This window comes from Anopheles maculipalpis, chromosome X (assembly GCF_943734695.1).
Source record: "Anopheles maculipalpis chromosome X, idAnoMacuDA_375_x, whole genome shotgun sequence".
Classification (NCBI taxonomy): Eukaryota; Metazoa; Arthropoda; class Insecta; order Diptera; family Culicidae; genus Anopheles; species Anopheles maculipalpis.
This window is the reverse complement of record NC_064870.1, coordinates 4280363-4302707: the sequence shown is the minus strand read 5'-3', so window position 1 is coordinate 4302707 and position 22345 is coordinate 4280363. Positions and strand designations below refer to the sequence as shown.

Here is a 22345-nt window from a genome sequence, read left to right as displayed (position 1 = left end):
AAAACCGGCAAAACATAAAGGATTGCCCGCTTCTTGCCGCTGTTCTGGAGGGCAAACATGACCTACTCAATGACTTTCTCTAACACCACCACCAAACTGGAGCGAACGCAATTGTTATCAAGTATCTAGCAACGTGTCTGAGCTTCCTGGCGAACCGAATTTTTTCCCGAGATGTACAGAGATGCAGAAAACTTACGGAGTGCCTTTGGGGCAGTTGTAATGTTGCGCCATAATAAAAACACCACTAAGTGACCCTTGTACTTAAAAAGAAAAAAGGATGTACAAAAAAAAAAACATTCAAATTCGAGTTTTCTTTTGCTTTGAAGAAATTTGAAGAAATTTTATTCTAAATCGACCGAAACGCAACTGCGTCGCTTGGTAATTCCGGGAGAAGTTCCGCATCTGGGCCGCTGGTTTACTCCTGCGTATGCGGCTTGCTGTACTGGCGTCGGGCAGGGAAGGGATGGTTACCATCCACACGGCGCAGCACCTCCGCGTACGAGAGATCCAGTTTTTGCAGTTTGTGCAGATGCTGCGAGGCAGTCGAGGGCCGGAATTCCACCGCATCATCACCGAGAGCCTTATCCTGCAGCTCCGCGAACCGGTTGCCCGAGGCGTTCCGTTTTTTCTCGCTAGACCGCCGTGACTTGGTGGACGTTGGCGTCTGGCTCGTGTTGGCACCGTCAAGTGTAGTGGCAGCCCCGGACTGGCCCGGTTTGTTCATGGCCCGGTTGTACACGGTCATCGAGTTACCGTTCCATTCGCCCGGTGCAGCGATGACACCGTCCCGTTCAGGGTTCCACGGTCGGTAGGTGGGACGGTGCTTTCGTGCGCTGCCCGTACGGGGTGGTGTCTGTGGAGTGGCTGGCTGGGTACCCTCCCGCCGATGACTTCGACGGCGGGACTTGCGCTTGTTCACGGCGACAGCGATGTATTCTAATGGATACGTCATATCCTTTTGCTGTTGCGGCTGCTGCTGCTGCTGCTGCTGTGTCTGCAGTTGCTGCCGTTGATTCTGTTCGGCGGCAAGATTCGCATCCAATTCGTTAGCTTCCTCCTCCCCATACCGACAGGCGGCCTTTGCTTGGCGAGCGATACGGCGACGCTCTGACTTAGTGATGCATTCGGACATTGCGAAGGACTGCTCACTGATGAAGCTGACGGTCTCGTCGTCGTCTTCGTCCTTCTCCTCGACACCGAACCGGGACGGTGGTTCCTCGTTGGCGGGCGTTACCGGCGGTACCGGATTGGTTGTCTCCTTGCCCGCCACTACAGCACCGGCCGGTTTCGTATCGTCCAGCAGCGGCAGCTGGTCACCCTCGTCCCGATTTTCGGCCGCCTTGCGCAGCACGCTAAATATCTCCCGGAACAGTTCGCGATGCGCCGGACTGAAGCGGAACCGCGAATCGATAGCACTCTCATCCTCGTAGATGCTGAACCGCCAGTCCTTGCCGTCCGCAATCGTGCACAGGAAGTTGCGCGGGCTCTCGTCCGTCTGCGTTGCCTTGTTGCTCACCTCGTCCGAATAGCCCGAGCTGGCCGTTTCGGTTTCAGAGCACTCGGTGGCGGCCACTGCCACCGCCGACCGGATGCCCTGCGCGCTCGGATGTTGCTCCTGCTGCGGGTTTTCACCGCCCACGATGGCTGGATTGAACTGGATCGAGTAGCGTGGGGCTGGTTCACCATCGACCGCATCACCCAACAGCTGCTGCGGTTGACAGCTGTCGACGGGTGTATTGTTACCGGAGCCAACTGTTGCTGAGGCTGTGCCCGCTGCTGCCGTCGTGGATTTGCGTACGATCGGTTGACGGTGAACGTCGAGCAAGGCTTCATACTTTTCTACCAGCTCGCGGTACGGGTTGGTCGGACCGGCACATTCACTTGCCGAAAGGTCCAAGCTGTCCGGTTCCGTTGGATTTATCTGTAACGCAGAGTAGAAGCGAAACAGTTGTACATTAGAATGAAACTCTCGACCTCTTAGCATCTTTCTAAGCATCTGTTTTTTTCTCTCTCTCTTTCTCAAGAGTCCTATCAAACTTGAGATGTGCTATGGGAAGTACTTTTGTTGCGGGTTTCTCTCGCTATTAAATGACAATTAAATTTTGGACTGCTACGATTTGAAATTTTGGGTGTATTTTACAATATTTTGCTCAAGTTTTCTCTCTCCCTCTATCTCTTGATTTTCTTCTTCTTCTTCTTCTTGGCTTAACGACCTTTTGACCTTTTTAACGATCTTTTTTACTAGATTTGCCGATACCACGGTAGTTGGATAGTCATTCTCATTACGGGGGGACCTAGATTTTCTTATAAAATAACAATCACCCTTAGAGGCGGATTTAGCCCTTCTGAGGCCCAAAGCGGAAATGGTTTTGGAGCTCTTTCGTAGAGAGCCCTTGAACTCAGCAGTCTGAGGGAGCTCAGAGCTCCTTTAGAGACGGTGGACCCCACGCGGCCGCTCAATCCGCTTAAAGGAAAATCCGCCTCTGATCACCCTGTACATCTGTAGTCTTAGTATTAGTAGACGCTAAAAGTTTAAGTGAGCGTAGTTACGGGTCTTTAAAAAGATAACAACTAATTAGCCAACCAACTACATAATACATACATACATACAAAACAATATTATACACAATAAAACATATTGATCTAGTAGGATCAACAGGAACAAAAAAGGGAATTAAAGCATTACAGGTCTAGCAGTAAAGCAATCCACTCATGCGAATTAATTTAAAAAAAAAACATCTTAATGTAACTTCGAGTCACTTGGTGGATTGCTTTGGATGCCAGCAGTACCGAAATGGTATTAATTTGTTAAGTACGGTTTGATTTTTGTTGTTGTAAGCACCCTGTTTGAAACGGCATTATTGCTAAAATTAAATTACTGATGCCCTTCGGCAAATGTCCTACGATTTGTTTTGTACATAGTGGATTAGCCATCCGATTGTAACCCGGAACCCTGGAATGTATCCTAGCCTTTACCGGTACTAGGACGTGCTTGATTACAATTCTCACTGTAGCAGTGAAGGGTGCAATTTAAATAAGTAATGGCCTTGTTTCTCGTATTTTTTTTTTCGCAAGGAAAACTCGAATTGGGCGAAAATCCGTCGGCTATTTACTGAAATTAGTATACTGGAATACTGGATTTGTTTTTGTTATTACTAATGCTGCATATCCACGCATGCTAGAGACAGTTGAGCTGCTCGTACGATGGCAGGCTTATCAGCTGATGTATGAGCAGCGCTGGCCGGTACATATAATTTAGCATCCGCTTTAGGATGGCGAACTTGCGGACTACGTGCAACCAGAGTTTGAACAAAAGTTTAACGATATTAACGGGAAGCTCATGCAGATATTTGGATGAGTGTCCACATATTGGGCAAGTTTGCGCCTAGAAGAAGAGAAAAAAAACGAAGAAGAAGAAGAAGAAACGAAAAGAAAGAAAGAAAGAAATAAGGATATAAGATGGCAAACAAAAAACAAAACAAAACAACCAAACTAAATAACAAACAGAGGAGAAAATAAATCCTTTGAAATGAATTAAATGAACTAAATGGGGTTTTCTTGTTTTGTTTCGCGTGGACCTGCTTTGGACTGCTAGCTAGGTTGCTCCATACATAGCGAATGCCGTGCCAAGAGCTGTAACATTCGAGCTTCAAAAGATGTATGCCTAACGCTGGAAATTATGCAGAAAATACTACGGGTGCGGTGTGTTACATGCAGCATGGAAGGTGTTTAGTGGTGCAGAAGCTAGTTAGGAATTTTCTGCTGGTAGTACGGTTGGCGATTAATATTTTACACGTGTTGAGTATATAAAGATTTTTTTTACAGATATTAGTACTGACCACATTAAGGGAACGGAAAAAGTTTTACAAACTATGATACAGGCTATGATACTGTGTAATAACTAAATAGTTTTATGAAGAAACAAACAGAGAGATAAAGAGCGAGAGAGAAATAAAGATATAAGAAAGAAAGTTTCTGTAAATAAGTTGTGTTATCAGCTTTCATCAGACCTCTTGTAACTTGCTACCTCAAATTGTGAATGTAAGACAGACGGATATATCTATATATCTGTGTAGCAAAAGACTATGTGTTGCGGATCGATCGCTAGGGACGCTTCTAGAGCTGCAAACGATAGAAAGTTGTGAGCTGCCCCGGTACGGTACCTGTAACGTTACAGATGTCCGGTACACCTTCGGGAACTCCACGTTATTCATCATCTCCAACAGGCTGGCGTCATCGTCCTCGGTACCAGTGATGATGGAGTCATTGTCCGGCTGTTCGCGCAAATCCCGCAGACAATGGATGCACACCTGCCCCGCTTGCCTGTACATACATACATACAGAGTACGCTATAGTTAGTGCGCTATAATGCAACAAGGGATCCCGCCAGCAGGAGTCCTCTAGCTACCTTAACTCCTCCAGCATTGACGGCCCATCACCGCCAGACTTGAGGTCGGACGAGCGGTTCTGCAACTTCTCGTGGAGTGCCGTGTTTTCCTGCACAATCGACGCTAGCTGCTCCTCCAGTTCGCCCACCTTGCTTTGCTCGGATATTAGACACTTTTGCGTACGCTGCAGCTCCTGCATAATGTGCATCACCTCCTCGTTATCTTCGCTGAGCGTGTGCTCCTCCGTACCGGTACCGCCATCTCGCTCGTCCAGATTATCATCCGCCTGCTGGGACGATACGGTGACACCACAGTGCTGTGCCGTTGCCGAGGACGTTGGTTTGACTTGTGGACACTAAAAGGCAAATAATGGTCACATTTGGTTGCAGCCGAGCGACACCCCACCGGGTAGCTAACACTCACGGTTTCGTCTATCTGTCGACTGGTGCTTTCGCCCTCTGGTAGAGAAACAACAGCTATGGCGTCTTTCGATGGATGGCTGGTTGGGCTTATTATCCGCAGTCCTGATGGTGGCTGTTGTTGCTGCTGCTGCTGCTGCTGCTGACTAACCAACCTGTCCGTTTTTTTGGTCCTACAATACGTTTCCACCTGCCGCCGAGCGTCCTCGAGCGATCGGGTTAGCTCTTCTACTTTGGTTTCTAAGCTCTCAATATGCGTACACAGCCTGCAAACGAGTTCGGAACGGCATGATTGATTGCGTATTGCTATCCCCGAGATCGAAGTCGGCCACTCACTGTTTCACATGTTTCTTCTCTGCCTGATACTCGAGCGCCAGCTTGTACTTGTCCCTCTCCAGATCCTGAATGCTCACCTCCAGCTGCTCGTAGATCTTCATCCGCGAATCGTTTACCTCGCGCAGGGCAGCGTTCTGTTTTGTTAAATACTAGAAAGGTGAAGCAAACAAAATGGCCGTACATTTAGAGCCTAGAACATCCAAGCAGTTTTGCATCTCCACCGGACATCTACTACTTTACCTCTATCTCCAGTACATTATCATCAATGATGTTTTGGTGGTGTTTTATGGTCGCCTCGAGCTCCTTATTTCTTTCCAGCAGCGTTTTACCGAGCTCAGCTGCCAGTTGCAAATCTGCCGAAAGGATGTCAGAAAGATAAATGTTTTGATGTGAGCCAACAAATGTCTAGTTGAAGTTTAATAAATTTGCATCGTTCATGCACCATTTTGTGCCTACTTTAGCCAAAGCCATGCGGTATTATGAGGGTGCTTATCTACCCAAACTTTGCTCTCTGACGCTAATTTATTCGGAACAACCCCTCGGGGTGGAAGGAAAACCCTTTACACTAGGTACAAACTGTTTCGGGTGCAATGTGCAATGTGGCTTGATGCAATGCTATATGTGGTAGTAACAGAACACACACACACACACACACAAACCCACTCACACTCTCTCATTCTCACACTCGGCAAGACCTTCCCAAAAATACGCATATGTATCGATTCTATCTACGGTGCAATGGTTTATCGGATGACAAAAAATGGAGATGATTGTCCATTAGCTAAGAGGAGAGATTAATTATAGTAGCAAAATACATGCTGTTGAATGCACAAGCAAGCGAGCAAACATCGCAGCCAAGCAATAGTCGGCGAAAACATTCAAGAATATGATTATTACAGCGTGAAACAAAAAAGTGTACGGTTCGTGATGAGAAGAAATCAAATTGCGCAATTAACAAGGACATGCAGGCACACACAAGTGGAAGCCGAGGTCGGCTGATCCAAAAGCGAAACTTACCGTCCAGCATGTACTGTGAGCTTTCGTCGACGAGATGCTTATCGAACATGTCGCTCCCTAGGCCGCTCATAATGTTGCCTTTATGTTCACCCTATTTTTATTTTACTTGCTTGCCTTTCTCCTATACGTCGCACCAGGAGAAAGAAAGAAATAGCAAACCACGTACAGGATTGGTGTGTGTGTGTGTGCGGCGTGCGTGTGTGTTTTCTTTTGGCCCGGTGTGCCGTCGAAAAAGAAAATTGCTCTAAATATTAAAACAGAAAAATCGCCAAGAAATTGGTGTCCGGGCGCGCGTCCCTGAGCCTCGAAGGATACACGGTACGCTGGCTATGCTGTAGCGTGCAGGTTGAGGATGTCCAAACACGTCCATTCACCAAAGGATATGTTGTGCGTAGGTGCGAGAGGAAAGAAGGCAAGAAGAAGAAGAAGAAGATGGATATTTTACACGTCGAGATTTCGGGATGATAGGGCGAGAGCAATCCGGCAGGCCGATTTGATTAGCAGGCGAAGCGCTTTTTGGCGAAGTTGATAAGAAGAATTTGCGAAACTTTTCTCACAGAGTCACCGGCAGTGTTTTGTAGTTAGTATTTTTAAGGGTGGAGTATAAAAATGGCACTCATATACACACACATACACACACACACACACATACGCAATCACTCACACTCACACGTAAAACTTCAAGGATGAATCGAGAAGAGCACTAGCTCTGGGGACTCAGGTTGATGACTCCTTTCCGGTGCATACAACAATCTGGTTGGTTGAAGTAGGTTTGATGGACGCAGTGTTTTCTAAATCACCTACCCTAGCCAACTACAGCCGCCCAAGTAAACACACAGGAAAGTACTTTACTCGCTAAGTAGACGAGCTCCCGCAGCGAAATTATCTCGCCCGTATTGACCGCGTACGGACGGTAACTGACGGACAAACAATAGCGGTGCGAACTCTACGACGTGCGTATGAGACTGGCAAGTGTTTGGCAGGGTACCGTACAACAGTACCACACATAGAATTCCGTCTGAGCGTGTGTGTGTGTGCGTGCGGCGCGTGCGACGCATGCCTGATGGAAGCCCAAAAGCAATAAAAAAGAAAACCATACCCTTAGCCCTTTAACTCGGCGAGGGCCCATAACTTTGGTACGTGGACAGATGACAGGGAAAATCAGAGGGATGTCGTATGAAGGCAGTGCGCACACTCGCCCCGTTCGATGGCAGTGTAATGGGGCCCGTTCCGTTCTTTTCTCCGATTTTGGTGTCTGGTCTAAGGAAGGAAGAAGGCCCTTGGTGCTTGGGTGTTGTTGTTCATTCACACTTGCCGGCCTTCAGAATCTCTTCCACACTATTTTTGAAGCGCTGATGATGCAAAGAGCAAGTGAACCCTTGAACTTGCTTATTTATTTTTTAATTTACTGAATTTTCTTGTCACTAGAAGTTGTTTATAAAATCCGAAAAAAAACCACTTCATCAACTGTGGAAGACAAATTGATCGGAGCCTAACCAATAAGCTGCGACTTATTAATTAGCTCTAAATATTAACTAGGGTTTCCTGCCTTCACCTCAGACACAAACCCGCGAAAGATTAGTCGCGCTGCTCTTTGCTGTAATGCGACAAACCGTCCCATTAGATTGCATCGATTTCGTTATCATCTCGGAGCAGTGTCGGATAAGTGTCGCCTAAACGTTCCAGTCCGCCATCTTCTTTCCCGTTGCCCTGGCTTGGCAACTGCAGAAATTATCATAACTTTTGTTTTTCCTTCTGTCTCACTCTCTTTCCCGATACATCATCCGGACGCTATCAAACGTCCCAGTTTTGCGTAGACAGTGAGGTTTAACGTCATGTGTGGTACGTTTTGTGGTACCTGTAGTACAGTATTTCCGCTTGCCCTTTCGTTTATCGTGATGCGTTGGGGAGCGTCTGATCCTCCGTCTGCCACGTTTCGACCCGTTGCATTGCACGGCCAGAAGCAATGGGCATACACTGCCCGTCTCCATCAAGTGCTCAAGATCGGTATCTTATCACGGGGTAAGCAAGCATATCGAGGGTTTTGCACAATATACCCGTCGGTTGAATGTTGCAAATCGGATCGGTGAGCAGCACGGTGTGTGCGTGTTGCATTCGAATCGAATTGCTGTAGGCCACTTTTTTCTCGCGTTTCGACTACGCATCGAACTCGTCCAATGACGATCACCCGTGAACGGCGGGGGCCGTGAGATCGCGAAACGTGTGCGACCGAAGCATGAGTGGGCAATGATTTGATTGCTGGTGTAATTATATTGCAGTAGCAGCTCAGAAGCAGCAATCGCCCGCTGATTAGATCGTAGCCGATAGCCGAACAAAAACCCCCTTCTCAGGTGCCACAAAACCGGGTTAAAGCAAATCCTGGATCTCTGGAACCTGTGTTGCTAACTTATCGAAGATTAGCGCAAATGAGTACGATGATGCTGTCGGTGCCACCAAAACATCTGCCTCGATCAAAGGTGATTTGATGATGTCACACACATACAGCGTGTGCCACAGACTTCAAACAGTATGGCGTGATGATGCCATCTATTTGTTCAGTGCTGATTTCAGATGTTTGCAAGTTGACCCAAACCATTAACCGACAAGCCGAAGCCGATGCTCGGTGTCCTCACGCCGGATCAACATACGGGATGTTCAAACAATGTCGCTTCCAGATGACATAGCGCTTGGATGTGACATTAAACAGAACAGGGTTACACAATACTTCATCTTCTTGGCTGAACGACCGACTATTAGGTCATGCCGGCCATCGAGTGGTTTACGAGACTAGTTAACACCACGTAGTTGGATAGTCCTCACTACGGGGCACCGGTCTGGATGGGTTTTGATGCTAGGTCCTGCCGTGTGAGGATCGGTGCCACTGCCTCTCCGGCCTTCCCTTCACATTAAGTCCGCAAGCGTGCATATCACGTGATCTTACAAGCAACTATTGCACTCACGTCACACGTGATATAGAGTTATGGTAGGCAATTAGGAAGTTATCCGAGCAAAAAGAGTGACCTTCAACGTGTACATACTGAAGTCTTCCTGGACCTAGCGGTTAGGTCCGGTAGAGTCACCGGCTGTATATATGTACAAGTAGGGAGGGAGATATTAGGGAAGTAAGCGATACAAGGCAAACGATATTAAACGATTAGTGCTATTGGTAGAGCTGTAGGTCAAACTATCGTACAATGCCGATTTTGCAAAAAAAAACGGTAACAGGACAGGAAGGTTTTAACAATCCACCAAGCAGCTGAAACTTATGAAACTTCACGCGCGTTGATGTGAGAGAGTTTCGGGTATAGGGGGAGTTAAGACGGTGCGGTCAGAATCGGCCAACTTACCAGCGGTGTTCCATTTGCGGCAATCCTTCTTGGCGAGCATTGACCATTCGAAGCTGAGGTCAGTGTTCGATGACATGGTGATGATGGTGATGTTGATGTTGATGATGGTGTTGCAGTCTGTTGGCGATCGGCAGCAGCAGCAGCAGCAGGACGGACATTTGCATTCGTTTTCTTTCGTGCTGTAATGCTTCCACCTCGCCCTGCCCCAAGCCTCCTTCCGGTGCCGTGCCGAGGACTAGAGTGGTGCCCGTGGTCGACGCTTTCTTTCCCTACTTTAAATCCCGTCAGGCAACACTAGTTCGGCCGTTTCGTTGATGTTGCTGCCTTTGAACGGTTCGCTTGAGGCCTACAATTTACAGACACGCTGGTGGTGTTTCGCTGTTTCCCCGTGCCGAATGCCGAACAGTGAACGGCGCTGAGGCGCGTGCGGTTGTTGCAGTTTGGATTCGATTTCCTCAAAACTACTTATCACGGGTCGTGCTTTTTGGTACTTTTCCCTACCGAAACAAGCACAGAAAGGAGGAGAGGACAGAAAAAAAAGGGAACACAGCTATAAGTATGTGCGCGGAGCAGGTCGCGGTTCCAACTCTGGTGTGGAACATATTTCATTGAGAAAACGAAGATAGGAGAAAAACAAACAAACAAGCGCTTAAATACGTGTAAAAATGTTTCGCAAAGACGAGAGCGCGATCTGGATGTGTGGTGTCTGTGTCGGTTTTTGTGCTTTTTCGCCTAATCTAGCTAGCTTTAATCCGTTCCGGTCTTTTGGCCGAACGTTTTCGAAGAAGGGTACGAGAGAGACTGCGAAATTGTTTCATCCTAAACAGACGCACTTACGACGAACAACCAAATTCATTGGGATGTATAAGCCTTGGACAAGTCCAAAGTTCATCCCAACGACAAACAAACTCATCATCAACAAAACAACAACACACTTGCTGCGATCGGAATATGATACAACTCTGAGGTATCTATATCCCCCCAAGACAAAGGCACAATTTTTGGCTTCCTTGAGACTTAAATTACACACCCCTGAGAGACTGAGAACAGAATCAACAGAAGAGAGTCCACGGCGCACCCGGGAAAAAGACGCGGATCCGGATGGGATGTGATACCGATACCTTTGCGTTCTTAACTAGCGCTCCTACCCACTACACTATCGAGTCGGTCCCGGATAAGATGACGTATAATCACACATATAAATCGTGCAATGCAGAACCGTTTTGACTTCAACACTACACTACAAACACTAGCGTAATGATTGGGGCTTGCTAAACGTAAGCTACTAAGTGACGTTACACTGCTTGGCCAGCAGCAGCACTCACTGTCCCGAACCGTCACTCACTTGCGCCGACCCACTCAACCGCGGCTAAGATGGGCGACGGGGATGCGGGTGCAGCAGAGTCGCTGAGGCTGAGATGGCTGAGTGAATGGATGATGGATGGTATCGTGTGACGCCACACGCTTTCTTGCCTCACACAACGTCAGCGGTGCCGTTCAACAGTGGCTACCAGCACTGGCCTTGAGATGAAGTAATAGTGATTCGACACTTTCCGTTTTTTTTTTTTTGGTGTTGTTGCTTTGGACCTGTTCGCTCTTTCTCTCAGTCTCTCTTTTTTTTCTTTTTTTTGATAGATGACACGTGGAGGTGATGGTAATTTGGGTGGAAGCTGTAGAGTTTGATAGGGTACAGTGAAGCAGTCGCGCTTCTTGTTCTTTGGTGTGGTGGTGGTTGTTAAAACCTACTCTAGGCTGGATTTGAACATCAGGTTACCAATTTTCTTGCCCTTTCTTCGTGTTTCCTACTAAAAGCTGAGACGCGCTGGAGGATTTTTCGACGCAGTTGAGAATTGAACAGTTTCTGGCGCGACATTCACAGTAATGCATTTAACAGCTGCTGTGAAATACCAGAATTCTCATTGGCGGTTGTAGCAACAACCGAAAAAAAAAAGGTTCACTACCAAAATGGCATCGACAGCAGACTTGTTTCGGGTGTCCCCGTAGGCTTGTTTTTTTGTTTCTTGCTGCGGCGTGAAAGTGATAGTGGTCCAGTCGCTCGTAGCCGAGGTACAGGTGAACGTTTTGCGAGGTGAAACGCGGGCTCGTACGATCATTCACTTTACCTGCCATTACTCGTGAGAAAGGTAGCCATTTTTGTGTGTGTGCCTGTGTTGGACTCTCTGGGGGTGGAGAAGTAACAAAAAATAAGCCAACAAAATGAGCTCCAACAAAGCTCAGCCCAGTGGTTGGAGCCTTTCGACAGCTCGTTTCCTCATCAGCTTCTGCTGACCAATTCTCTTTTTTTTTTATTGTTGTTTGCTATTTTTAGCTAATGTTTCTGCTACTATTATGCTTTCGAAATGCATCTGAAGCTTTCTCCGTTGCGTTTGCGTTGGCTCCCTAACACCCACCCGCCTTCATCGATACAACCACACACTCACACACACACAACATCGATACGCAGGCCGATGATCCCTGCACCTTGTGTTACATTAGCTTGTGCCGGAGAGTGGTGAGAGAATTGGAGGAAGTTCGGGTTGCTGATTGTAGGGACTTAATGCACGCGTTTAAATCACCCACTGGCAATACCGATCGCACCCATTCCTTTCCCAACAGTCTCGCTGCCTTTTATTTTATGCTGCATTTCTCTCCTCAAAAGCTACGCTCTCGCACACCAGCGCTTTCGCTCTATTTCCCTATCGCGGGCCCCCCTTAGCTCGTTTCTAGTCACTAGCTGCTGTTGCATTTCGCGTCGGATTTGGTCCATCGCTGCATAGGAATGCAACGTCCGCCCGAACCCACCCCCGCTGACGCGTTCGGATGGCGTTCATGTGGCGGAACCAGTCTGTTTCCCAAACCCAATCGATGTATCGCAAAGTGGTTGACTGACTTACGGTGTAAAATCTTAGCGCACCTTCTGCAAAAGCGAAGGCGCAGCCCTTCGCTACCACTTTAAAATATATATACACACACACACACTGAAATATATACACACGTACACACATACGGAACGTCCGTTTGTTTGTAAGATAGGCGCGCGCGCGCGCACACACCTTATACGAAACACACACACAAACACACTAAATTGGCGGCGACACACTCCGAACTATGTTGAGCAACGACGGCGCTTAAGACGATGACGACGGCACAAATTTGGGATGTCCTTTACAGCTTGCCCTAAAGTTTTGTCAACTAGCCACACGAGCCACTCGCGCCTTGTTGTGCCACAACGCGGTTGGTGTAAAAGACGGTTTGGCACGCGGGTTGATTGGTAAGTGTGACCGCTTCCCAGCGACGATCCAGCAGCGCCTGGCACACCGTTGCCCCGTAGACTAGCTAGGACTGGACCACGTACTAAAAACTACTCCGACAGTGCAGACACCCCACGAGACGCAGCGGTCGCAGCGGACAAAATGGCTGGCCTGTCGTTGACCGTCGCGGGCCGAAATGCGTCTTGCAAGAAAAACATACCGCGCCAGAAAGCTCTCTCGTACGCACTCCGCCACACGATCGAGTGGGCGCCAGGTGCGTCAAACTATGCTCGTCGCAGCGTACCCAGCGGTGGGCGTCAGGAGAGTCATAGCTATTGAGTGATTTAGAGCCAATGAAGAATGTGGCTTTTTTTTCGAAAGTTATTTTTAATTTATTTTTATTTTATTTTTAATTTAATTTTAAAAGGTTTTTTTCAAAATGATTTGCCCTCAAGGCTCAAAAATGACAAGCACCCTTCATATATATAAAATATAGTAGTGAGGAGACATCGACGCCCATCTGGCAGGACAGGCCAGAAGGCAGAACCAGAGGTTCAAATCCCATGACTATCCAATGAGTGGTAAGTCTAGTCTTTTGGAGCCACTGCCCCAAAGAAGCGATTTGACATCTTTCTTTATAATATCAGTTGAAAACCTTCGTGTGAGTAGTGGCTTAGTGGAGCGAGATTTGCTTGCTTGGCAGTGAAATGATTTTTTTTTCAAGCCTGGATTAAATTTTTATGCTAAAAGCTAAAATTATTTTTAGATGAGCTTGATAAAATTTCTCATTTGCCAATTGTGTGTTAGCACCAATCAAAATTGTCCGTCGGCTTATGAAGCTGGCACCATAGTGCAACATACTTCACCGCGAGAGAGAGCGAAAGGTAGAAAAAGAGAGTTTTATGGCTTTATTAACAGAGAGAGAGAGAGAGCTTTTCTTATGCTAAGTAAAGTGTTTTTCTAAATGCATTTGGTAAATTGTTCAATCAACTATTCGATTATTGTATAATTGTTTTTCTTTGCAGTGTGCTTTATATGTTTATCTACTTAAGCCTTTATTAATTTATTTTTAAGCAATCGTATGCCAACGCTAGCCGATGCTTTGCTCCGAGAGACTGAAACGTGTGCATCGTGGCAACCTTGAACACGTTCCCTTTCACTACCCTCCATACTCGTTTGAACATGTGTACGTACACTCTCAACATCACACGTCACGAGGGTTCCCGGGACGGCAGACCGCCGTGGGCAGTGGATATGCAAACCATGCAATATTGAATCGCTCGGTGGGGATTTTTTTTTTGTTGATCAATTTGCAACGCTCATGATTAAACATTTACATGGAACAACCTTCGTACCACGCAGCAAACTATAGGAAAATGTCAAAGATTGTATGATGGTTTTTGTTTTTCACGAGATAAAACAGGTTCATGGGTGATTGGGGGCTTTCGTGTGTGTTAAATATTGTCATATTTTTATGTGACTTTTGGCACGTATGAATTTTAACTCATTCATAATGAGTGACGTAAGGCAGATGTTACGTACTTTACGAAGTAGTTAAACAATGAATGATTTTTGAATGAATTTAAAGACTACGTGATGAGAGATCTCGGACGATTGCATCTGTCAGATATTAATAACTATTTACTTCCAGAAACAGTTTTCATCTAGTAATCCCGTAGTTGAATACCTTGGGGGAGTCCTCAACATAAGGAAAACTCCTTGGATTGCGTTGAGAGATCTCGGACGATCGCATCTGTCAGATATTAATAACTATTTACTTCCAGAAACAGTCTTCATCTAGTAATCCCGTAGTTGAATACCTTGGGGGAGTCCTCAACATAAGGAAAACTCCTTGGATTGCGTTGAGAGATCTCGGGCGATAGCAGCTGTTAGGTATATAGAACTATTTACATCCAGAAACAGTCTTCATCGAGTAATCCCGTTGTTGACTACCTTGGAGGAGTCCTCAGGACATCAGGACATCTCGCGAAGGTGGTTATTGTGCGGCTCGATGGCCGAGGTGACTACTGGCACGACCAGCTGGACCGCACTACCGTAGTGTGGACTAACTATCCAACTATGGCGCATCGAAAAGATCGTTAAGCCAGGCAGTCACGTCATTAAAAACGGACAGTTCAGCACATCAAGGTTACGTGAAGGCTGAATCATGTGTTTTAATGCCGTGCATCTCGCCTCATTATAAGCGACGATCTGCTAAAAAAGAAAAACGCCCGATAAAGAAGTAAATAAGTCATCACCAACAAACCCATGGTGCGGACTTTGATTCCGCGTTTCGCTGTTATCGTCAACTTCCGAAGTAGCTATTTTGTCATCCACAAATTGAGTCAACGTTATCGGTAGCGGATTGAGCAAACGGTGGTCTATCTTATCGTCCACCGCACTATGTGATAAGAAAATGTTTTAATGAAGGCAACCAATCACTAGCCTATTGTGTCAGTGTTAGACTGGCAGGACACAACACTATGGAATTAAATTAGCGAAATTAATCATATGAAGACACGCTTCTGTCATCGTTATAGCTCATGTTTTTTTTTTTTTTGTTACTAAAGCACCCGGAAAATGATTTCTTTTGACTTTAGCAATTAAGTAATTCGGATGTGAGTGTGTGTAGGTGTGGGTTTCTTTTTGAAAGTTTATTTTGGAAACGTTATACCATTTCGCGTGACTGTCACGGTAAGCTACCCATACAGATTTGGACCCTATTAAGTTTGATTTTGCCCATGCCCATTCCGGTTCCCCGGGGCCGACAGCTTCCCGCGAATTGGACGCGCGAATGGGCCGGCCGACGATATACGCACATAAGTAGAGTATTAAGATTATATTGTCGATATTAGGTCGATACCGCCTGGATTACACAATTTGAGCAAAACACAGTTACTAGTAGTATGAATCATGACTATGTACATAAGAGCTTGCCTGTTCGATATGTAGTTATTTGCGAAACAGAGTGCAGAGGAATACCACGTCCTTAAAAACGAATTTAAATAATGCTTGCTATGTGGTTAGGGAGTAAGAATTGCGCAAAGACTCCGCTAGATACTATACTAGTATTGCTGTCTATCGAGACCATCCTGGCCAAGCAGGCGAAACTACCTTCGAAAACTTAACGATATGAAGTCATGAAACGATAGTGTTGCTATTTGGGCAGCCCTGACATACTTGCGACGCGCACGCTGCCTTTATCTAGGTGTTCTTGGAGGTCAATATATAAAAAAAAAATGTAACAAAACAAAACGTACTTTATATCACTGACTTGCCTAGCTTAGGTGCTTTCGATATCTCTCAAAAATCTCTATGGAATGTGTGCGAAGGAACTGATAAAACAACAACAACCAAAAAAAGCGCAAACCAAAATTGGGGGGACATCGGCATTCGGCAAACAGACTATCCTATCAACAGCGAAGAATGGAACCGATAGTTCTAGGAACAGGGGTGTGTGTGTGGGTTAGAACGGTGTGGGTATGCGCAAACCGGCCGGCCTCCTCATCCTTCCCACGCTCACCCACGCTCAACAGTTGTGACACTTCACCAGTCCCACCTCGTCACAGTTCATGCACTTGAGTGCGACAAATTCGGCGGTGAAGTGATTCCGGTGGATCGATTTCTTCGACCCACCGCAGGACGGGCATGGGAGCAGTCGGTATCCACCGCACACCTTGCACATGTAGGGTGACTCGAGACACTGCAGGAAGAAGGAAGGTAAAAAATCGTTAGCTTGCCCACCTTTTGTCCCCTCCGAATATATCGCCCGCTAAACGGCGCCATTGCTCACCTTGTAGGGTTTCAGCATTTTCCTAAGCTCGCCGCTTTCGTTCAACCTTTCGATACATTCCGCATCCTGCAATAGGAATATTGGGAGATTTGGTAACTAGGGTAATGAGATGAGCTGACTAGCATTCGGATGCCACGCTTACCCCGATGTGCTGCCCGTCGACAAACACCTGCGGAATGTTAATTGTGTCGGCCTGCATGCGCTCCTTAATCTCCTGCTGATACTCGTTGCTCATGAAGATGTCCTTCTCCTCGAACTTGACCAGCAGCGTGCGCAGTATCTGCTTCACGTTCATGCACTTGGTGTACGTTTCCCGCACGATGCCCATGCTCGTGCTGTAGACGACCACCTTGCCGGCCTCCTTGTCTTTGTAGTTCTGCAAAATGCGTGAAATTAGAGTAGGAAAAAGAAGGCGGTAGAAGAAGTCCGGAAATGTATGCGAATTTCTACAGCGAAGGAACGGAACAGCGATCTGACACACATATGGGCAGGCGGTGCTTGACACACTTTAGCGGGCATGTGACACAAATGCGAAGCAGGGTTTTTGCATTTTTGCGCGCGTTACGTGTCGAGCGTACTGCACGCCTGGTGTGGCGTTTCACTAGCGCTACATATTCTACGCGAATGTAGGTCAGAGTCAATCGAACCTCGCCCAGCTCCCGCTTGCGCTGGGATCAAGGCTTCGGTCAAGGCGAAAGAAAGCATTCTGATCCGGTTTTGTTGTGCCCCCCCACTCTTTGCTTCCTTCGATTTCCTGAAGAAGCACAACCCCCGTACACGGAAGTGTACTGCTAACGGGGAGAGTTGTTGTCAAGACGGGTCAAACCGGTTTGCTGCATGTGGCGGACATCAGCAGAGAACACCGTTAATTCAGATGTAGGCTCTCGTATGGCCTACTATACTCTAGCTCCAGCTGGTCCAATTGAATGTCCACCCGAACCGCACCAAACTGTCACAGCAGGCACTGCAGCAGGATGTGGCCTTCTTGAACCAGAGCCACAAACATATTTGGAGCGCATTAGCATTAGCATCGCTTGCAACACCACCATCATCATAACGCCTTTCTCTTGCCTGCATTGATGAGGATACTGGCCCCGATTACTCAGGTCCAACCGTTCGGATGACATAAAACGGTTCGTCTAGCAAAGCCACCGCTTCACTCGATCCGTCCGTCTTCGTCTGTCAGTGATCCTGCGAAAACAATTTGCTGATATGCAGGCCGTCACCGATGCCCGCCCCTATACGAACGCTAACGATAGCAACAAAACGGTGAAGCAAAACAAGCAACATGAGGTGTGGCGTGTTTGATTAACATACACGACGTAAGCACGCTCCTTTCGCTTTGGCCGGTACGGTGCGGGAGGGAGGGCCAACCGGATTGGACGCGGGTGACTTGGTTGCTCAGCGGTGCGGTTGTCTGGAAAATTTGGAGCCCCAGTTTTGGTGAAGGTGTTTGTTGACCGTTGCGATGAAAAGTGAAAAGTGTGACGATCCGCCCTCGTCCGATGATCTTTCAGGGGGTGATGATCGATTTCCCAACCCCAATTGAAGTTATCGCGACGAGGTTCTCGCACCCGCGCGAGAGTGAATGTCGCGGTAAGACAAGAGATGGTGGATGTAGTGTAGGAGTGTAGGACTTTCAATTGTTGCAAAACTGGGTGCGAATCCGTGCACTAGCAGTAAAGCATCTCCGAGTACTCCGAGCGCGGAGCAGAGTAGAGGAAGATTTGGGCATTAGCGTACATAATTGCGTAATGATGCTATACACTTGACGCGATGCTGTCAAAAAGCGCAGAGCTAGATGGGGGGGAAGAAAAAAACAGGGCCCACATCTGAATGCTTATCTGAAGTGAGGTGCAATTGTGCAATTGAATTAGGCATGATGATGAGCTCTAAATCACCTTAGCTTCATCTTCATCCGAGGTGCGCCGATTTACAGCTGTCAGCGTGAGACCGTGCACTAACGAATTCGCATAGCGTTAATCGTGCGAAGATTAGAGACCTCATAACTCTCACACAAACTTCCAGAGCACAACATACAGTCCAACAGTGCACGTACGCTTCACACACAATTAGGGAGGTTAGGCTTAACCCTTCACACCCTTCCAGGAAACCTCCACAAAACAGGAAGCGAACCCCAGCAACGGTATTGTTTCAGGTGTTTTTGCGGCACTGGCAGAACCCACGCAAAACTCACGCGCACAACACTCACGGCCCCTTGCCAGTCACGTCTTTCCCGTCTTAGGTCACCACTTACCTTGAGACCGGTCTGTTGCATCTGCAGAAAGGTGGCGATACCGTTGCGCACCCGATTCTTAACGCCCCGTACCGTGCCCTTGTTGCTGCGTATGGTGGACGTGCCGTTACTTAGGTCCTTCAGCCCAGCAAAGCTTTCGTCGTCGTCCACCACGGACGGTGTGGTTTCCGGTGAGCTGCTACCCGGCTCGCCACTACCGTCCGTCCGGGCCCGCTCGTTGATGTGAAACTTGTAATATCGATCACTCTCGAACTGATTGCTGCGGACACTGTCCGTCGTGAGCGAACCGGCCGAGCAGCTGCTCTGGGCCCGTGTCACGCCGGCCGGATCGTTGATGGTGGTAAGGTGAGGCATATGCTGGAGGTAGTTGTTTGATGGATCCGTGTGATGGTGGTGATGGTCCGTTTGATCGGTGGCCCGGCGCATCCGGTTGCCGCATTCGAGACTGTTGATCTTGTCCATCAGTATCGACCGTGTGGTCGCCGTCGCGATGGTATCGTTGCCGGTGACAGCCGCTGGTGCGAGACTGCTCAGATCGAGCGTACCGGACGACCCTTCATGATGGGCCGGAACCGGTGCGAAATGTTTCCGGTGCGTGTCACCGTCCACCGAGTCGTTATCGTCCTCGTCGGTACAGTAGACCTTCGGGCGGCTTCCACGGATGGCGGCAAGTAGCGAGTCGGGCAGTATGCAGACACCGGCACCGTCGCGCTTGCTGGCAAGGTAGGACGGCAGTTTGGGGCGCAACTGATGCGACGCCTGCTGTAACGCCCCGTCCCCTAGTTCGGTCGGGCTGTCCCGTTCCACAGTAGCGGGCGGTAAATCAGTTCCGTGCGATACAGTTGGCCCACCAATCTCTGCCAACGGTTGCAAACTCGGCAGGTGCTCAAAGTTCAGCGAATCACAGCTCAAACACGATTCCGAACCGTCACTATCGGTCGCAATGATGCTACCAAGCTGGGATGGTGGTTGCCGTTGCTGCTGCTGCTGTTGCTGCTGCTGCCGAGCGGCGAAACTGTCGGACGTCAAGTCAACGGGCGTTTGATGTTTTCCGTGCTCGTTCTGTCTGTTCTTCCGTTCTTCCTCGTGCTGCTGGACCGCGAGCCGTTGAAGCTCGATGTGATGGTGGTGACCCTGCGTATTGATAACGCTATCCGTTGCGTTATCAGCAGGCGAAAACTGTCGCAGCACGGCGCCTGTCACTGTTGCCGTCGTAACGGATGGTGGTGGCGTTGGCGATACTGGCTGATGGATACCACCGTCCACCCCTAGGCTCTTCTTTATCGCGCACGACGATTTCAGTATTTGCGACATCTTTTTCGGCAGCGGTGGCGGCGTCAGCTCGATATCGCTACAGGTACCACTGTCGAGCATGTCGCTCGGCGAACACTGGCCGCTGCTGCTGCCGGACGCGGACGACGACGCGGTACGCGGTCCATCACGGGCAGCCATTGCCGCCATATAGTAGGCGTACGTAGAACTATCGATATCGGTTGCATCGGACGACGGACACGACGCACCTTTCGTCAGGATCAATTTCTTCTGGACCATTGTGGAGTCGGGAGGGATAGCCGCGTCAGAACTAGCGGCAGGACTGGTGTCGCTAGGTTCCGGTGATACCGTCGCCGAGGGTACGCTGACCAGTGTCCTGTCCTCGATCGTTACCGTCACCAGCACGGTGTCATGCGCGGACGAAGATGCTAACGGTTGATCCGCGCCGTCAACAACGGTTGCTGACAACGGACCAGTACACTCGGCACTATCACTCGCCCCGAACGATACTACGGTCACTTGCGTGTTCTGACACTTGGTGCTCGGCTCGGACCCAACTACACTGACACACGTGCCGACGCCACGTACGCTATTGTTGTTGCAGTCCTCCAGCGGACCAGATCCTAACGGCGATTGTTCCGTCTGCTGCTCGCACTGATCAACCGGGATGATCTGTATGCGGACGACGTTATTGTCAGGGTAGGTGCCACACTGCACCAGTGTGGAGGGTGATGCCGTTGTCACTGACGACGACGTTGACTCTGCAACCTCAGCCGTTGACGTGCCGTGTATGTACACGATCTGCTGCTGCTGTTGCGCACCGTTGATCGTAGTTGCTCCGTGATCGCTGACGATCGTGGCCAAAGTGTTGTGGTTCTCTGCCTCTTGGTTGATCTCTGCTGCCGTTGCTGCTGCGGGAACACCCTCCACTCCGCTGGGGGCAAGTGCCGTTATAAACATCAACCGCTCAGCCGCTGCCTGCTTGTCGTCGCTAACCTCCGGCACCTCCGTCGCTGGTAGTACATCGGTGGATGGTGGCTGCTCGGCTAGTTCGCAGTGGGAATGCCACTCGCCACCGTCAGTCGCCACCAACGGTAGGGGGGGAGACACCCGACCGAGCGGGAGATTCACCTCGCCGCCCTCCTCCGCACCTTCCTCGCTATACTCCGCAGTGGCACAGCTAGCGCCATCACCGCCATGCTTCTCCTCCTCATCGCCATTCTCGTCGTACGCATCGCCAACGGCATATACCGTTGCTTTCGGGAGGAACGTCGTTTTTTCTAGCTGCTCTTGGCCTGTGGAAGCTGCAGTCGTCGATGAGTCCATCTAGGCTTTCTTCGTTCGTTCTGCTTCTCCGCCTGTGGGCTTCCCTTTTTTAGCTGCAGTCTCTCCCTCTCTCTCTTCCTCTCTTTCTCTCTATGTAGCTTTATGTTACGCACTTGCACAAGACGTACGGCACACACACTCTCCTTTCTTAAGGAGTGCTTTCTCTCTCTGTTTACCCTCTGACTCTCTCGCTCGCTGTCTCTCTCTCTCTCTCTCTCTCTCTCTCCAAGGGGGTGCAGGGTGGAGCAATGTGGCTTTTTTTTAGAGCCACTTGCATGGAACGGGACGGGAGTGAAGCGAGTTTAACCACCTGTGAAAAACAATTTAAGCAGAAAGAAAAGAGAATGATCATTTTCGCGGGAGCGAATGGAAAGCTCGAGGTGCGAGCGAACCACCACCACGGTGCCTTGTAAATGGCTCCACATATACAGTGACGGACAATAACATGAGACCACCTGCTGCTATGCAAAAATGAGATTGTGAAGCCAATTTTCAACGTTTCTTCTTAGCTTGTTTTGTTGTTGTACATTTTAGTTTAACATTTTAAAAACACGTTTCTGTTATTGGATGAATCATGAAATCGATTATAAGTTGTTTTCTTCGATTCTGATTAAAATACGTCCAAAACACACAGGAACTTTAAATAATAGGTTTCATCGTTTTTGAAATTCAACTCTAGGATCGATTAGGTTTGCTAAAGATAAAAGTTAGATTTTCAAACATATTTAAGGTTAAATATGATCTAGATGAATTCTTTAAGTTATACCTAGTAGAAGTATCGAAATCAGCTTCTTGAAAAGCGAACGTAAAAGTGGTATTGTTTTATTGTCCGTCACTGTAGTAGTACAAGCTGTTACCCTTCTCCTCCATTTTCTCTCTTCTCTAACCTAGGTTCCCGAAAGGGGTTTCCTTTCTTTCTTTTGCATTTCCCAAACACAC

General features: G+C 48.3%; 3 protein-coding genes across 3 annotated transcripts in view; 1 reads left to right on the top strand and 2 right to left on the bottom strand.

The window, feature by feature from the left end:
• LOC126567383 (histone deacetylase 4) overlaps positions 1-7201 on the top strand; it is a 171247-nt gene extending 164046 nt beyond the window's left edge. Inside the window, exon 13 of the mRNA XM_050223615.1 lies at positions 7186-7201. The gene's annotated coding sequence lies outside the window, so the exon portion shown is untranslated. The remainder of the gene's footprint in view (positions 1-7185) is intronic.
• On the bottom strand, positions 416-9703 carry LOC126562021 (uncharacterized). Its single transcript, XM_050218435.1, has 7 exons — positions 9508-9703; positions 5384-5496; positions 5144-5292; positions 4812-5073; positions 4409-4743; positions 4164-4323; positions 416-1921 (listed from the first exon to the last, which is right to left on the bottom strand). Exons 1-7 carry the CDS (start codon positions 9581-9583, stop codon positions 416-418), a joined length of 2601 nt encoding a protein of 866 aa, XP_050074392.1. The 5' UTR covers positions 9584-9703.
• A 6584-nt stretch (positions 9704-16287) lies between these two features.
• Positions 16288-21406, bottom strand: LOC126567711 (uncharacterized). Its single transcript, XM_050223948.1, has 4 exons — positions 18809-21406; positions 16694-16927; positions 16552-16617; positions 16288-16461 (listed from the first exon to the last, which is right to left on the bottom strand). Exons 1-4 carry the CDS (start codon positions 21404-21406, stop codon positions 16288-16290), a joined length of 3072 nt encoding a protein of 1023 aa, XP_050079905.1.
• Between the last annotated feature and the right edge of the window lie 939 nt (positions 21407-22345).

Excerpts from the sequence above, each read along its gene's own strand:
- LOC126567711 (XM_050223948.1), bottom strand. The coding sequence starts at position 21,406 with ATGGACTCATCGACGACTGCAGCTTCCACAGGCCAAGAGCAGCTAGAA. Across the intron at positions 16,928-18,808 it reads TGCAACAGACCGGTCTCAAG|AACTACAAAGACAAGGAGGC; the intron begins GTAAGTGGTGAC and ends CGCATTTTGCAG. Across the intron at positions 16,462-16,551 it reads AAATGCTGAAACCCTACAAG|TGTCTCGAGTCACCCTACAT; the intron begins GTGAGCAATGGC and ends TTCTTCCTGCAG.
- LOC126562021 (XM_050218435.1), bottom strand. The coding sequence starts at position 9,583 with ATGTCATCGAACACTGACCTCAGCTTCGAATGGTCAATGCTCGCCAAG. Across the intron at positions 4,324-4,408 it reads TCAATGCTGGAGGAGTTAAG|GCAAGCGGGGCAGGTGTGCA; the intron begins GTAGCTAGAGGA and ends ATGTATGTACAG. Across the intron at positions 1,922-4,163 it reads GGACATCTGTAACGTTACAG|ATAAATCCAACGGAACCGGA; the intron begins GTACCGTACCGG and ends TCTGCGTTACAG.